This window comes from Thamnophis sirtalis, unplaced genomic scaffold (genome assembly GCF_051295495.1).
Source record: "Thamnophis sirtalis isolate CommonGarterSnake01/CBP01778 unplaced genomic scaffold, rThaSir2_p1.2 scaffold_4, whole genome shotgun sequence".
NCBI classification, from domain to species: Eukaryota; Metazoa; Chordata; class Lepidosauria; order Squamata; family Natricidae; genus Thamnophis; species Thamnophis sirtalis.
Genome location: NW_028261384.1, coordinates 33,137,893 through 33,154,349, shown reverse-complemented (window position 1 = coordinate 33,154,349; position 16,457 = coordinate 33,137,893). Strand labels below are relative to the sequence as shown.

At 37.2% G+C, this 16,457-nt stretch overlaps 1 protein-coding gene across 7 annotated transcripts in view; it reads right to left on the bottom strand.

Moving 5' to 3' along the window:
- Positions 1 to 16,457, bottom strand: part of UMAD1 (UBAP1-MVB12-associated (UMA) domain containing 1) — a 52,848-nt gene that overhangs the window by 6,667 nt on the left and 29,724 nt on the right. For 5 of the 7 annotated variants that reach the window (XM_014054504.2, XM_087712732.1, XM_014054502.2 and 2 more), the window contains 2 exons: positions 8,809 to 8,894; positions 1,407 to 4,592 (listed from right to left, as the gene is read on the bottom strand). In XM_014054504.2, the coding sequence (XP_013909979.2) occupies positions 4,338 to 4,592; positions 8,809 to 8,894 (341 nt within the window). In that variant the 3' untranslated portion in view covers positions 1,407 to 4,337. Of the gene's footprint in view, positions 1 to 1,406; positions 4,593 to 8,808; positions 8,895 to 16,457 lie in introns of those variants that run through there. The other 2 variants (XM_087712736.1, XM_087712735.1) reach the window with 1 other exon arrangement.

Sequence of the window (16,457 nt, the reverse complement as noted above, 5' to 3'; positions counted from 1 at the left end):
TTCCCTGAAAATAAGATCTATCCCAAAAATAAACCCTAGCATGTTTCTGTGTGCGCCTAATATAAGCCCTACCTCCAAAATAAGCCCTACATAGGAGCCTGCACAACTGACCACCTGTCAATTCCATCTAGTTGCTTGTGGTGCCACGGCCATGGGATGGTGGGGCTGCCCTATGTATCCCACAACGGCTTACCTCAAGGCCACTGCAGCCTGGCCATTCATGCCCCGACACCTGCCTCGCAGTGGCAGCACCAATAGCGATGTGCAGTAGGAACCCATGTGGCTGCTGGTCCACTTCTGCTTGCTTGCGGCCGCAATGGAGCGGAAGGCTGAGTGGTGTGTTGGTGCCATGGCTGGGAGGTGAGGCATGTGTTGGGGCATAGATGGCCTGGCTGCAGGGGCCGTGAAGTAAGTTGGTGCGGGGTGCATGGGGCAGGTCCACCTCCCATCTCACCTCATGGCCATGGCACCGGTGCATCGCTCAGACCCCTGCTCTGTTGTGGCCATGAGCAAGCAGAAGTGGGCTGGGGGGGTCATGCAGGGCCTTGCTGGACGGGGTTGTCAGGGCTGCTGCTGTGATGTGATGTTGGGGCATGGGTGGTCTGGCTGCAGGGGCACTGAGGTAAGCCTGTGTGGGGCATGTGGGACAGCTTCACCTTCCCCTGTCTTACAGTAGTGGCATTGGCACAGTTTTGTGCCCTTCGTGAGCAAGGAAAAGTGGGGCTCCTATAAATGGGGGAGGGGAATAAGATACCCCCAAAACCAAGCCCTAGTGCTTATTTTGGAGCCCAAAAGAAAATAAGACCAAGTCTTATTTTCAGGGAAATACAGTAGTCTATATTATTTTACTCTGTTTCCATGTATAAATAATTGGTCTATTTAAAATGCCCTCTTATCTGCCACATGAATAACAAAAAAGAAAGAAATATTTTATTTCCACTAAGGACATCAAATTATTAAGTGACACATTTCTGCAGCTTTCTAAACTGTTTTGAACAGCAATTATGAACAAATTGTCTTCTATCTAGAGATGGACCATAGACTACAGTTATAACATTAAAATAGATGGGGGGAAAACCTGAAAACAAAACTTTTTTTTACTTTAACTAAAACAGTCCAGTCTTGGATAATGTTAAATATTGTTTTACCTTAAGCACAAATTTATAAGTAGCTATTTATTATTATTTCTAGTGCTATTATATTAATAGTACTGAAATATTGTTTTTTTAATGTTTATTGCTTTTTAAGTAGTCATAATTTATTAATAACAAAAACCAAAACAAAAATAGTAGATATGGAGATATATACATGAATATACAAAAATACAGAGAAAGAAGGAAGAAAGGGAACATGTAGAAAATGCTTTAACAAAAAAGTGAAAGAAAACACAACAAAGAAAAAAAAGATATATTTATGAAATTTATTGTTATAATTATTAGAAATAAAATAATTTAATGCATTTAAACAAAATATACAAACAAAGCTCATTAAAAACCATTTAACACTATTAGCAATTATTAAAATTATGAGACAGACAGATTTTGAGGCTTTCATAAAGACTCATGATATTTACAGTATTGTGTGCTACAATCTACAGGTAATGTCTGAGAAAGCCTAGTTTCAAGTCATCATCAGACAAAACCCCAACATCATTAGCCATGTACAATAATATGGTTTTGTTGAATCCACAGACATCTTGCCTGGCTTTTGCAAAACCCTTACATTTCTATTTTATGAAGTTTTATAAAAGATTTACTTGATTCATGAAAAAAATATGTGAGCAGCAAAAATCAAGCAAACTTTTAAAATCAGATTTAATTAGAAAAAATGATTGTGAATTTAGGAAATAATTTCAAATATTTTGCAGGATTTTTAAAGATATAATTGCATGTATGTTTATACATAGAATTTGAAAAGCTATATATTTTCCATCTTAGTCTACTGGATCTCAAGGAAGGGGAAATAATAAAGATCTGTATAGTTTGGAATAAAGCTTACCATTTTTCCTAAGTAAGTCACAGTCTTTGAAAGTTCATTTATAGCTCGACTAATAATTATAATATTTTATTTTTGGCAATGTTTAACTGAATATTTTCTCTCTTAGCCATTCTTTCTTTTCTCCCTCTCATTGACCCTCACTTTCTCAGACCCTCTCTCTGAGAAATAAAATGAATGAACTCATGTAAGAGTTATCAAACAGGAGATGCTGATCAAAACATATTTTGTGCTATATTTAAGTTTCACCTTATTTCATGCTTTCTATTTTCTGTTAAGCCATATGTTTATTTAGGACACAAAAGGGCAACCATAATATTATGCATATATTATTGAGATCATTAGGAACCATGTATGATTAGCAAACATATTTTTTCAATGAACTGGAGATTTTAACGTGCAACTATAATGTACATGCTCTTAGAATTGATTCTCTTGCATAATTATGTTTCTTAGTATATCAAAGATTCTTTTTGGAGTCAATCTAATTCTTCACTGGATATTTTAAGAGATTAATAATTTAAAAAATTACAAAAATAAATATTAGTAATAAATTTGGAAAACAGAACTGGAGTTTCCAATTCTTTCAAGGTAATAATCTCAGATCTTTAAAAATGAATATGTTTCTTATAAATATAAGGAGATTAATTTGTAAAAATTAATCTTTTTAGATTCCTCAATAAATATTTTTTAAAAGTGTCTTTTTTATATCAGAAATGCAACAAATTTGTAATATGAGTGATTTAGACATGTCCCATACAGGTAGAAAAGCCTTAACTTTTTAAATATGATTTAGGAAAAGTATTTACGATTTCAATGTGTTGTTAAATTATATTCTCAAAAATTGAATGTTTTATCAGTGAAGAATAGTGGCCTATCAAGCCTGGATTATTGCAGGAAAGATTCCTATGACTGCTTGGAAAGAATATTATATACCCGATACTAAAGGCTAGTGTCAGATCTGGTGTGTCTGGAAACCCAGGGCTGCCAATTCTGTGGGGAACTGAGAAGGGATACGGCCACCATGCAGCTAAACCCACCAAACCGTAGAGCCACTGCTGAGATCAACATCAAACAGCTGATGGGCGGCCAAGCAGCTGAAACAAAAATGGAAGATTACGGGCATGTGAACTGAGCATGGCTTATGATTGAACTCTGCTGGCTTCCCTGCTAAATGGCTACTGACTCAGCTTAGGGAAGAATAGAGGCTGGGCTGAGGTAGGAACCAGTTTTAAAAGGTGGGATAGTTACTGGACGGTTAGTCCTGACTTTGAATTGCCTGTTAATGGATATCAGTTCGTGTCGGTGTTTGTGAGGCAGATAAAATATACTCAATTCAGAACTCTAGTTTTGAGGTTTTTTTCCTCACCTTTACATCGGAACCTGACAGCTATCTTGAAAAAATGCTTGCATTCTTAGCTTCTTTGTCATACAATAGAAAGACTGGACAATATGGTTCTCCTTAAGATTTAATTTGTTGTTTAAAATATGATTATATTTTACACAATATTATCCACCTTTTACATCTTGTATATTGTTCTTCACTGCATATAAGCAATGAAAAAAATAAGATAACAGAAGGAGATGAAGATAGAGAAGTGTGGCATACAGTATTTCATGAAAAGCTATATTGATATATTTTAAATATGCATTGTTATTTTACTGGTGTAAATAAATTTATAAACATGCATATATATATTATGTACCCATCTGCATATACACATATGCACCCATCATATGTACACAGACAGACATAATATATAGTATATTCATATATCCCAACTAGTAGTTGCAACAAAAACTTGCAATACAAAAACTGAACATAGAAATTTAGAATACAGAACATGAATAGCCAATCAAAAACTATAATTCCAAGAAATATGAATCAAACTCCAAAGCCAACCTCATATATTTGATATCAATTCATTCTGCACTAATGATGTATAAATTTATATTTTAAAATTTTGTTGTGATTTCTCCAACAAAAGATGCTGTAATAAAATTGACTAATTTATTAATTTCATAGTAAAAGTTGATTATTTGTAAATTACAATACAATATAACATTTATTTTTCCATGATCAAGCAAGGACTAAGCTAATATCAATATCTGGGAGTTTCTATGATTATTTTCAGTGAGTGCAGATTATAATCTATTTGCTGTAATTGACTTGTAATGTTTGGCTTAACTATTCTTATATTGTCATGTAAGAAACACGACAATGATGGAAAATGGTAATGTTCTGTCAGACTAGTGCTAGATACAAACAACTGATTTACATGACAGACATAGCATATTTTACTTCAGGTGATTTAGGTACATTTTATATTAGTAACCCAAGTTTAAGACTCACATAATACTGAATTTTCAAGTGTAAAATCATACCAAAATCGTGCTAAATTGTCGTTAACATCACAGGAGATCAATTGTCTTGAGAAATCATTACAGGTATCCTGTACTGCCAAAATATGTGGTGCAAGTGCAAAAGGTACATCACTTGGAAATTCCAACATAGAACTGCTTTCCATATTCTGACTTTTCTTTGCCTCTGGTTCAATGTCTGCTTCAGTCAACTTTGACTGGTTTTCTGAATTTGCCTAAGAAAATGAAAGAAAGAACAAAAATATTTGCACTGAAACATTTCCCAGGTTCTCTTGTCTAGAAATTTGTTTCACAATGGCTAACCAGATACGTATGAGAAGACCACAAACAGGACATGAATGCAAGTATGCTTCGTGTTCATACTTTGTGACAAATAACACTGAAAGGTCTATACAATTTACATGTTAGTAGTAATATATATAATAAAGTAGTATAGTAGTATATATATAAGTTAGTATAGTAATATATATATATATAATTAATAATTGGTAACTATATACACCATTAACTTTTCTATTTTCCTCTAAAATAAATTTTGAAATGATATAAATATTTACAATAGTTTTTTATAGAATGAAATAAAACAAGAATGCTCATAAACATAGTCCCTATGTGGAGCAAATATTAAATAATGATATATATCCACTTCACTTAAAGACTGAACACCTTCTATAAATATTGAAGAAAAATACCAGAGAACAGTATACCTGGGGAAAGAAACAGAATACATCAGCAAAAAGGCAAATTTTCACTGATATTTAAAGTGATACTATTGTTATATTGCTTTTAAGATCATATACACAGAATCATCATTTTAAGAAGATTCTGATTTAAAGGTACAGAATAGCTAAAGATTCCTGCTAAAATATGATTCAATTCTATCCTGGCATTAAAGCACATTTATAAAGATTTTTCCAAATGACAGTTTTTTAAGCTAGTAACAGATTCCTGAGCCTGAGGGTTCTTTGGGAATATTTTTTTTGGTTCAGAGAGCATATAGTTGCCTTTTGTGAACAATGAACATTTTGGTGAGTGGAATGAAGTAGAGTAGAATAATCAGTGGCTTATTTTTCAGTTTCAATTAGCGATTAGAAACTTGGTCATGGCAGTTCAACAGGATGGGAGAAGATTGGAGTATGTGAGCGCTAATGTCTGAAGTTAGGGGGAGAGAGAATAGGAAGTTGAAAGATAGGAATAATAAGAATAAATTGTTTGAAATAAGAGAATAAGAAATTTGTTAGGGATAGGCTGAAGGAAAGGAACTAGAAGGGGCAAGATTGTTCCTTTATTTACATAGAAGAAATAGTATTATTACATGCCAGAAAACAATTTAAAATATGAATGGCCTTCAATTCAGATTAATCATGATAATGATTTGTTTCATAATTAGTTAACAAATAAAATAAATACTTTTTCTAGACATATACAAAGGGTTCCCAAGGAGGAACTGCAGGATCAGGCAAGCAGATAATGTTTTATCAAAAACTTATTAACTACTTATTAATATGTTTCACCCAATTATTGTGGGATTACTTTCTCCACTAGATAAAATGTTAAATTTAACATTAAAAAATAAATATCCTTTGAGTAAAGTTTGATTCAAATAATATGAGACCATTCTTAATATTAAAAATATTTTATAGTAGTTTAATAGCTACATAAATTAAGAATAGTGTATGTGATAATTTTATTTAATCAACCAGTCTTCTTTTGTAAAATGTTTAATATGTGATGGACAGTTTATCATATCACTAGAACTTTAATCTCACAATGTCTGAGAAGGTTTAGCATCCTACTGTCCTAATAAATAGAAGAATATTTTATGTCTTTGCAATTGTTTCTATAAACATTCTTGTACTGTATTGACTGAAAAACATTATTCAGGCATTGATTGCTTATATCTGTTCCCTCTGTATTTTCTCACTAACATATAGCATACAATAAAAGAATGTTTTGACTTGAATGTTGAATTTTGAACTGGTAATAAGTTTATGTCAATCATGAATAATTTAAATCCAACAAAAGCTCACTATCTAATATATATTATTTATACAATTAGAAATTACAATTAGTTTGATGTGGTGGTTAAAAGACCTTGACTAGAAATCAGAAGATGTTGAATTCTTATCCTGTTTTATATGTTTATTTTATATTTATGTAAATCATTTTCACAAAAATGACTCTAGGCCAGTGATAGTTAACCTTTTCAGCACCAAGTGCCACAACTGGAGTATGTGTGTGCCAGAGTGCTAGAACCCGGAAGAGAGCAGCTGATCGGTGCACATGCACAACAGACCAGCTGTCCGGCATGCATGCACATGACGGAACCCGGAAGAGCAGCTGGCGATGCCATGCGTACCCACAGAGAGGGCTCTGCACGCCACATCTGGCACGTGTGCCAGAGGTTCGCCATCACAGCATAGGCTTTACTTGAGTAGAAGCATAAAAATGAAGACACAAAAAGAAAACACAACAAACATCCTAAGCAGAAAAATAGAATAACAGAGACCAACTACTGCATATTTTATTGAAGATCTTTCATTTTGGAATAGGCTCATCTGATGTTCTTGTCCAATGTCCAGGAAAAGAACCAGATTTTGAGGGCCTTATAGAGAGGCAACAGGGTCAGGCCATCTGAATGTCAGGTGGGATATTGTTTTACAAGGCATATGTTGCAAGGGATCTTAAGCATGTCCAATATGCCAGAACTCATAGGATGAGCAGAGATCATTGGAAACGGGTGGTGTTAGAAATAATCTGATTATTTCTGGTTAGCAATATAGTTAGTATAGTTAGATGCTCCTGCAGTGAAAATATCAAGTTAAGTCGTTAAATATATTGCTTACCCTAACAGGTTGGATGTATTAATCAGATAAATTACTACTATGAATCTTGCCATTACATTTGACTTGATATCACTATAGTTAACCAATCATAATACCACTGAATAATTAATATACCAGTGTCTTCTTTCTCTTTCCATTTATATTACATTTTAAAGTTTTTAATTGTTACTTGTAGTAATATTTTAAAGCTCTATAAATGATAGTAATAGCAATACATGCACAATTTTAAAGTAAATCTCACAATATTATTAATAACATCACTTATTACCAGTGATGTGCAGTCAGGGGAGGCAGGGGAGGCAGGGCCTCACTATTGTCATCATGAAAAAAAAATGTAAAAGGAAAAAGGCAAGAGCTGAGGTCAGGCTGAGCTAGTTGCTGCCAGAGTCACCGTGGATGACTCTGCTTAGTGCTTAACTGTTTAAAAAAGGCTTTAAAAAGCACCCTCTACAGGAGAAGGCAGGAGAATGACGTGCCTCATCTAGTCTGGCGTTTTATGATCACTCGAGCAGAGTTAAGCAAAGGTTAAAAGCCGAAAAATTCCTGATGTAGATGAGGCACGTCGTTCTCCTGCCTCCTCCTGTAGAGGGGTGCTTTTTAGAGGCTTTTTTAAACAGTTAAGCAGAGTCATCCACACGGTGACTCTGGCAGCAACTAGCCCAGCCTGACCTCAGCTCTTGCCTTTTTCTTTTTACATTTTTTTTCTTTTCATGATGGCAGGCAAGAGCAGAGTTCAAATCCTCTCTGAAATAGCTGGAAAAGGTACGTGTGGGTCGGAGGGAGGGGGAGGAATTCAAACTTCATCCTCTTGGTACGGGGCTTTGGGCAAAGGCTGGAGGGAAATGCTCTCCCCCCCAAGTGTAGTTAGATTGCAGGCAGAGCCACATTGTCTTTTCAAACCTGTAATCAGTGAAGCTGGGGGAAAGTGTGTGTGCTCCAGTATGGCTTTTTGACTGGCTTCCTGCCTCCTCCTGTGGTCTCCCTGATTCCCTCCAATCCAACTTTGTGTGTGTGTGTGTGTGATTGAGAAGGGGGAGGGAGGGAGAGAGGGAGGAAGGAGGGGAAGGGAGAAGAAAAAGAAAAAGAAAGAAGGAAACTTATTTTGCAAAGGAGAAAAACAAATGCTGTCGCTTTAAATCAGAACTGAGCATACCTGGCTGTGGAATTCTGGGAGTTGAAGTCCACAAGTCTAAAAAAATTTGTGGCAGTGCTCACAAGCCATAAACCTCACCGCATGTCACTGCTTATTACATTCATACAATAGCAGTGCAACACTTCACATTACAGGCAGCATTCTAGTTCACTTGCCAAATATTGGCTGGAGCTGCCTGTTGATTCTCTAATTCTGAGTGGTTTATGACAGAAACATTATATTTAAAACTGTAACTAAATACAGAAGGAAATGTTGCTATTCAGCAATTCTTATAATCAGTTATTGGGCTGCAAATGTCTAGACTACAGCAAAAAATATTTTTCAGTGCTTCTTTGCTGCCATATTTATGGTTGTCTATAATTTTGCAAACCAGACCTGTTAGCCCTAATTCAATGTAATATATTTCAAAACAGCAGATAAGGGATTTCTGACCTGTGAAGTAGGATCAAACTGAGGTCCCGTCACACATAGTGGAGGTTTATTTTCAGAATTCTTTCTTTCTTCATTAATTGTATTGCCTAGAAGATACAATGCAAGAAATATGTATGTGCAGTATTACTCATTAATACAATTTTCTTTACACATTAATTTGTAAACCTTTTTTTCCATATCCTCCCACCAATTCTTAGTCACTGGCATGTTCTCAAAAAACCCCAAAACAAAACAAAACAAAACAAAACAAAAACATAGCTTAAGTCAGTGTTTTTCAACCACTGTGCCGCGGCACACTAGTGTATATATATATAGTGATATATATACACTAGTATATAGTGTAAGGTGTGCCGTGGGAAAAACACTTTATATATAGTCAATATAGGCACAGAGTTAATTTTTTTAAACATTTTCTAATGGTGGTGTGCCTCGTGATTTTTTTCATGAAAAAAGTGTGCCTTTGCACAAAAAAGGTTGAAAAACTCTGGCTTAAGTAATGGAAGATAACCCAGTTTCATTGAACTTTTACCCCTCACAAACCTATCTATAATGCATATGCACATTTTAATCATAATAATCATAAAATGTTTCCCTATTTTCTTTAAAAAAAAAGAATTATAAAGACCAAACATATTATTCAAAAGATATGGTAATATACTTTAATGGTTCAATGGAAGATCATAAAAGTTAACTAAATGAATCAAACTATTCCAAAATAATAAGAAATGTCCTGACAGGATAGATCGAGCGATTTTACATTTCACAGTAAGGAATGTATTTCTGAAGAATTTAAAAATTTCTCAACCGCTATCAGATACATGCAAGCAAATAAATAAAATATATTGTTATGGAGAAGACTCAACAGCACTACTGCTGCCATTTTTGCCCCAGAAATAGTTTTGCTATATCCTGCATTTCTTTTAGGCCTGGTGTTTATACCTTGTGAGTTTAGAGCTGGGACTGTTAGGTGTTAATGTTATTGATATTCCTGCTTCAAGAATCTCTAGCTCCCAATGTCATTCATATAATCAGGAAGGGAGAACTGCTGCATCTTAAAATTCTTTTTTTTCCTCTCAGCTTATTGCCTATTGAAGTAGCAATCTATCCGTTTCAAAAAAACCCAACAACACTTTATTAGCCTTTACAGGTGGTCTTCAACTTAAAATTGTAATTAAACCCTGAATTTTGATCATAAGTAACGCCAGTCATTAAATTGGTCAACACATGACCAACCCAATTTTGTGACATTTTTTTCTGGCAATCATTGTTCACAATGGGTGTGTTTTCCCACAAAAATATAAATTGTGATTGTGTGACACTGCAAATGGTCATAAATGTGGGTCAGTTCATGAGTGCCCAAACTGTGATCACATGACCACAGGTAAGGAAGGAAGATAATTTGAATTTAGGTTGTAAGTAGCTTCTTTGAGATCTACTGTAATTTAAAACAATCACTAAGTGAGGATTATCTATATTTACTACATGCTTTGAGGGTAAAATCTATCACATTTCTTGTGACAATGTTCAATTTTAGCAATTCAGTCTGCAGAAATATTGCGAGTTCAGACATCAGTTTTTAATATTTGATTAACTGAATAGTGTTCAGCCAACAATATATTTGCCTGATTTTATCTCATGGTTGATCACATTAAGTGGGAAGCTTCTAAATTTCTTCCTACAAGAAATATTATACACAGATATATCATAAAATGCATCTGTGGGCTGATGATATGAGGTTCTATTTCTCTTTTTCACTGGCTTGGGTGCAATTGTTGAGCTATTGCCTCCATGCAGTAAATGGACTAGATAAAAACCCAAACACTGAAGATTAATCAGACAAGGAAAGGTTCTACCAGTGAATGGCAAATGCCCACATCAGTGGAATTCAACCTACTGTGGATAGTACTGTATTCCTCATAAAGGATCATACTTACAGCTTTGAGGTACTCCTTTATTCATTGTGAATTTTTCACGCACAAATGGCCTCTGTGGCACAAAGCAGCTTCATTAGCTAAGGCTGACACACCAACTATAGTTACGATTGGATAATGATTCCCTCCTACTACGATCCATGCTTTGGTTAACTCTTCTTGAAGCTATGCAATATGTTATTTTGCATATATGTTATATGTTCCCTTGACCATTTGAACATTTCAGTTGGTAGAAAATGCCCCAGTGAAACATACACTAGGAAGAGACAATACAAATACATCATGCCAATTCTATAACCTTCACTGACTGCCAATTGATTTCCAGCCACATATTTAAACTAGTTTGGGATCACACTATCTAACAGAACATTTCTTCCCATATATTTGTACTTATACAATAATACTTTTGGAGGGCATGATCCAGGCATTCTCCCATACTAAAATGTGGTAAATGAAAGGAGCTTTTTCAGTGGTAAATCCTTGTTTATGAATGCTCTCACCAGCAAGATACATCTGTTGACAGATTTATTGTTCTTTCTGGTACTAAGCATTCCTATTCTCTTAAGACATTTAAACAAAACATTAATGATGCTATCATTTATAGTTCACATTACTATTTTACTATCTTTTACTATTTTGTTTTTAACAGTCTTTTATTTAATATTTTAATATATATTTTAATCAAGGATTTAAATTACTTGTTTTGTTTGAATTTAAACTTTGTTATTTTTAAAACAGTAAGAACTATACAAATGGTTTAAATCAGAGGTGGGGAACTATAACCCTTTTATGACTTGTGGACTTCAACTCCCAGAATGCCTGAGCCAGCATGGAAGTTAAAGTCTACAACCCATATAAGGGCCATAATTCCCCCACTGCTGTTTTAAATAAATAAAACATGTGTTTTATGTAAGTGTAATAACATGATTTAAATATTTCTTGAATACTAGGCCATGTGAATGAAATAACCATCTTATTAAGAAACTGGTTTTCTAGTGTTCAATTTAAAATCTTAATGTATGTCCAAAAAAGATTTTATTGCCACAATTATGGATCAGATAGTGAAGTGCAGTTCTTTGGATTCATTTCTAAAAAGTGTGGGTGAAGAGACATAGAACTTGTTTGCTTTTTCTTAAAAGTCACAGTTTTTCCTCGGCTCAGGAGCCAGTACATGTTTCAACTTTAATTCGTACAAAAATATTTTTGGCATGATAAAAGCAAAACAGATTAACATCTTCAAAGGATAGAGTGCACAGGATGTTCTCTGAACTGTCACAATGATCCTGAAGGAAAACAAAAGCTTATGTCTATCTAATAAATGCAGTCAGTATTAACTTTTATTGGACATTTTTGCCTTAATTGGAAGTCAAATCAACTTTTTTTTAAAAAAAGATGTATCAGTTCTCTCAATACAGCCCAGATGAAACCAAAAAATATCTAAAATATTACCTTTTATACCTTCTATAACTTGTCCTCTCAGGACCCGAAATGTCAATATATTTCTACAAAAATTATTTGAAAAAAAGTGGGGATATGCTCAGCTTCTATCGAGATCATGTCTAGTAAATTCTACAACTTTCTATTCCAGGCTTAAGAAAAGTATTATGTTATTACACATGGTAGCAAATATTAAAATTGAATATATTTTCACAGAAAATTTACAAAGATGGTATATGTTCAGGATACAGTTGTTTCTACTTTGCTTTATTATTTATTGTGCATTGCATGTAATATAAGCATTTTATGGACAATAGAAAGGCTTTCAAAAATAAACAAAATACTACTTGTATGCATTGCTTAAATATTATTTAAATCAAGAACATTATACTTAAAAAAAAACACAATGACTGACTGTCTTTCTACTTTGATTCTGAGCTCCAAAGTATGTGCAGTATGTGTCCAAAATATGTGATATATAGGATATAATTGCTTTTCCTCAATTTTATGAATGATTTTCTGGAACATAGTTTCTGACCTTGTTCATCTTCAATAAGGCTATAATCAAAAATATCCATGAATATTGAAATATCTTTCACATGCTGTTAGGAAACATGTCAAGTTAGTAGTATTAGAAATCCTCATAAGCAATCTTTTGAAGAAAAATCTATCAGTGCGATAAACATAGTTAATTAGATCTAGTAAACCCACTCTCAGCATTGGGCAATGGAAATACTTCAGTAGCAGCAAGTTGTGGAAAAATATAATCTACAGTGGGAAGAATGCACCTCTTTTTTACATAGTTGATTGAAAGAATTAGTCTACAGATTTATGAAATGAGTCACTTTTCTTCCCCAAATGGTAGTTCTCTGTGCGCTGCAGGAGAATCCAAGCAAGGGTTTAACTTCTGTTTATTTATCCAGAGACTGAGCTGAAAAGACTTTGGTCACACCTCCCTCGCTCGACTGACTCCAGTTCTCAATGAAGCGTAGACCAGAAGACTTGAAACAATGTGGAGATCGGTTGCACGTGGATGCTGGACCCAGGCCCATCGGGTGGGATTGGATTCTCTTGCAGCGCACAGAGAACTATAGTTCAGGTAAGACCAGCGAGGGTGATGGTTGCAGCTCTACAAATTTCCTTGACCGACGCCTGCGCAGCCGAAGCAGTGGTTGTGACTGCGCTACAAGTTGAATGAGCCATTATGCAGCATGTTACTGGCCTGGCTTGGTGTTCATAAGCCATAGCAATGCAGGCTTTCAACCATTGACCAATTGTGGATGGAGTCACTTTCTTGCCCATGGATGCGGGCTGGAAGGAAACAAAGAGTGATTCAATGTGCTGGACGAAAGGAATCCTTTTAGTGTATCTACAAATTGTTCTTCAGACATCTAATTTATGCCATCATTTTTTGGTAGGATGGCTGGCTCCTGAGCAGAAATTCGGTAAAATGACTGGGCCCATGAAAGCAGGAGTTCACTTTAGAAATAAAGGATGGATCTAGTCTCAGAATAACCCTGTCTGGACGAATGATGCACAGGTCCTCATGTAAGGACAGCGCTGCCAGCTCAGAAATCCTCCTGGCTAAGATAACTGCCACTAGGAAGACCACTTTGAGGGACAGGAGTCTGAGACTTGTTTTTTAGGGGTTCGAATGGCACAGAAATGAGGGCCTGCAAAACAATAAAAAGGTCCCATGTGGGGTACCGATGTACCACTGGTGGTCTCAGATTTGCTGCTCCCTTTAGGAAACTGTGCATCATTGAATGTTGAGAAAGGGGGTGCTTGCCGTCAGAATTGTGACAAAGCGGCCACCAGTCTCCGGATACTATTGGGCGAGAGACCACTATCCAATCCCTGTTGTAAAAAATTCAAGATCTCAGGTACCTACGCCGAAAGAGGATCGATAATACCCTTGGAGCACCATCTGCAGAATGCGACCCAGGTAGCTTTGTAAATTAGTGGACGCCTGTCTCGAGGCTTGGATGGTCTGGATAACTGGTCCAGAGAAGCTATCCCTTCTAAGAATGTCCTTCTCAAGTGCCACACGGTTAACTGGAGCCACCCTGGGTCCGGGTGGACCATTACTCCCTGGCTGAGAGAGATCTTGTCCTGGGGTATCTTCCAAGGTTGCGATGTAGGTAGGCTGATCAAGTCTGCGAACCAGAGGCATCTGGGCCAGTGGGGAGTGAGTAGGAGAACCTCTGCCCTTCCACAAGTACCTTTCTGATCACCCTTGGGATGAGGGGAAGAGGAGGAAATGTGTAAAGGAGGCCCCCAGGCTATAGTCTGTAGAGGCTGCTGACTTACTCTGCTCCTGGTGTCTGGAATCTGGAGAAAAATCTTGGGAGATGAGTATTCTCTTGTTGTGCAAATAGGTCCACTGTTGGTTGGCTGAACCTCTTGGATAGATGATGGAAAATATCTGGGTGCAACCATCATTCCAAGTGGTCCACGGTAGTCCTGCTCAACTAGTCCACCTGGACATTGGCTGTGCCATTCCGCTGTGCCATTCCACTAGGAGCCAAGGTGGCGCAGTGGTTAAATGCAGCACTGCAGGCTACTGCTATATCAGCAGGTCAGCGGTTCAAATCTCACCGGCTCAGGGTTGACTCAGCCTTCCATCCTTCCGAGGTGGGTAAAATGAGGACCCAGATTGTTGGGGGCAATATGCTGACTCTCTGTAAACCGCTTAGAGAGGCCTGAAAGGCCTATGAAGCGGTATATAAGTCTACTGCTATTGCTATTACTTAAATGGAGAGGACATTGGCCTCCGCCCAAAGGCCTAGCATCCTGCATCATGGCCCTGGAGTGGCTGTCCCCTTGACAGTTCACATGTGCCTTGATGGCAACATTGTCTGTCAGCAGGAGCACATATATGGCAGCCGGCTATTCTCCCCTGGAATCGACACAGGGCCATATGTGCTGCCCTGAGTTCAAGACAGTTGATGTTGTTCCTCAACTCTGCTGCAACCACTATCCCTGTGTTATCTGAGTTTGGAGATGAGCACCCCAGCTGAATACACTTGCATCGGAAGTCACCGTCACACGGCTGGGTTCTTTGAAGACACAACCCTTTTCCATGGTTGAGAAAGTCCACCAGAGAAGTGACCGACATACTCTTGAAGGCATTCACACTTTGGAGTTGGAGTTGCTTCTTCCTGATCTTTGATATGGCAACAGGAACCATTGCAATGGTAGGGCGTGCAATCGTGCCCATGGTACAACTGATATACACGAAATCATCTTTCCCAACAGGTGGGAGAGAAGGATCGTGGTAGTGATTGCTGTAACCAGATCGAGGCCACTAGTCCCCATATGCTGAAACGTCGATCCTGGGAGAACGAGACTGTGCACAATGTTGTATCTATTACCGCCCCCAAGTGAAGAAGACTGGTAATGAGGATCAGATGATTCTTTTCTATGTTCACAGAGAATCCAAGTGCTTGCAAAGTTTGCATCGTGATGCACAGGTCCTGCTGCACTTGAAGTGGGGGGGGACGACTGGATGAGGATGTTGCCCAGGTGACATTGCATGCACATTGGGCATGATCTGAGGTGCTCTGCAATTGCTGCCAGTATCTTGGTGAAGATCCTGGGGGCTGATGACAGGCCACATGGCAGGGGCCTGTATTGGTAGTGGTGCTCTGCATAACAAAACCTCAAGAACCTTTGGTGGGATAGACAGATGGGGATATGTAGGTAGCCTCCTTGAGATCTATGGATGTTAGGACATCTCCCTCCCTCCTGAATGGATTGTAGGGACTGCATTATGAAGCGTTTGTGTGTCATATGGACTTTGAGCCATTTGAGATCTAGGATGGCTCTCCACCCCCCACCTCCATGCTCTTTGGAACAAGGAAAAGTATCCAGTAAAAACCTGATCTGCCAGGACCAACTCGACTGCCTTGATCTCTAATAGATTTCCATGAGTTTTCTTTTTAAGGGGCATCTTGGACTGAGCAGCTAATGAAAGGGGACAAAAGGGACAAAGGGGAAAGGGGACAAAAATTCTAGCGTGAAGCCCAGCCTCACCGTTTGCAGAACCCATGCATTTGTGGTGGTGTTTTCTCCACTGACTGGTGAAGAACTGCAAATGACCACCAATGAGCAGGTTGTGTTGGAAGTCACTTTGCTCTACAGAAAGGTCTGTTGCCAGACTCTCAGAAAGGCATTTTAGCAAGAAGAAGGCGGGGCTTAGCAGTGAGAAGACGGACTTTCAGGATCTCCCTGAATCTCCTTCTATTCCGAAACATCTGGATGGTCCCTTTTTGGACCCAA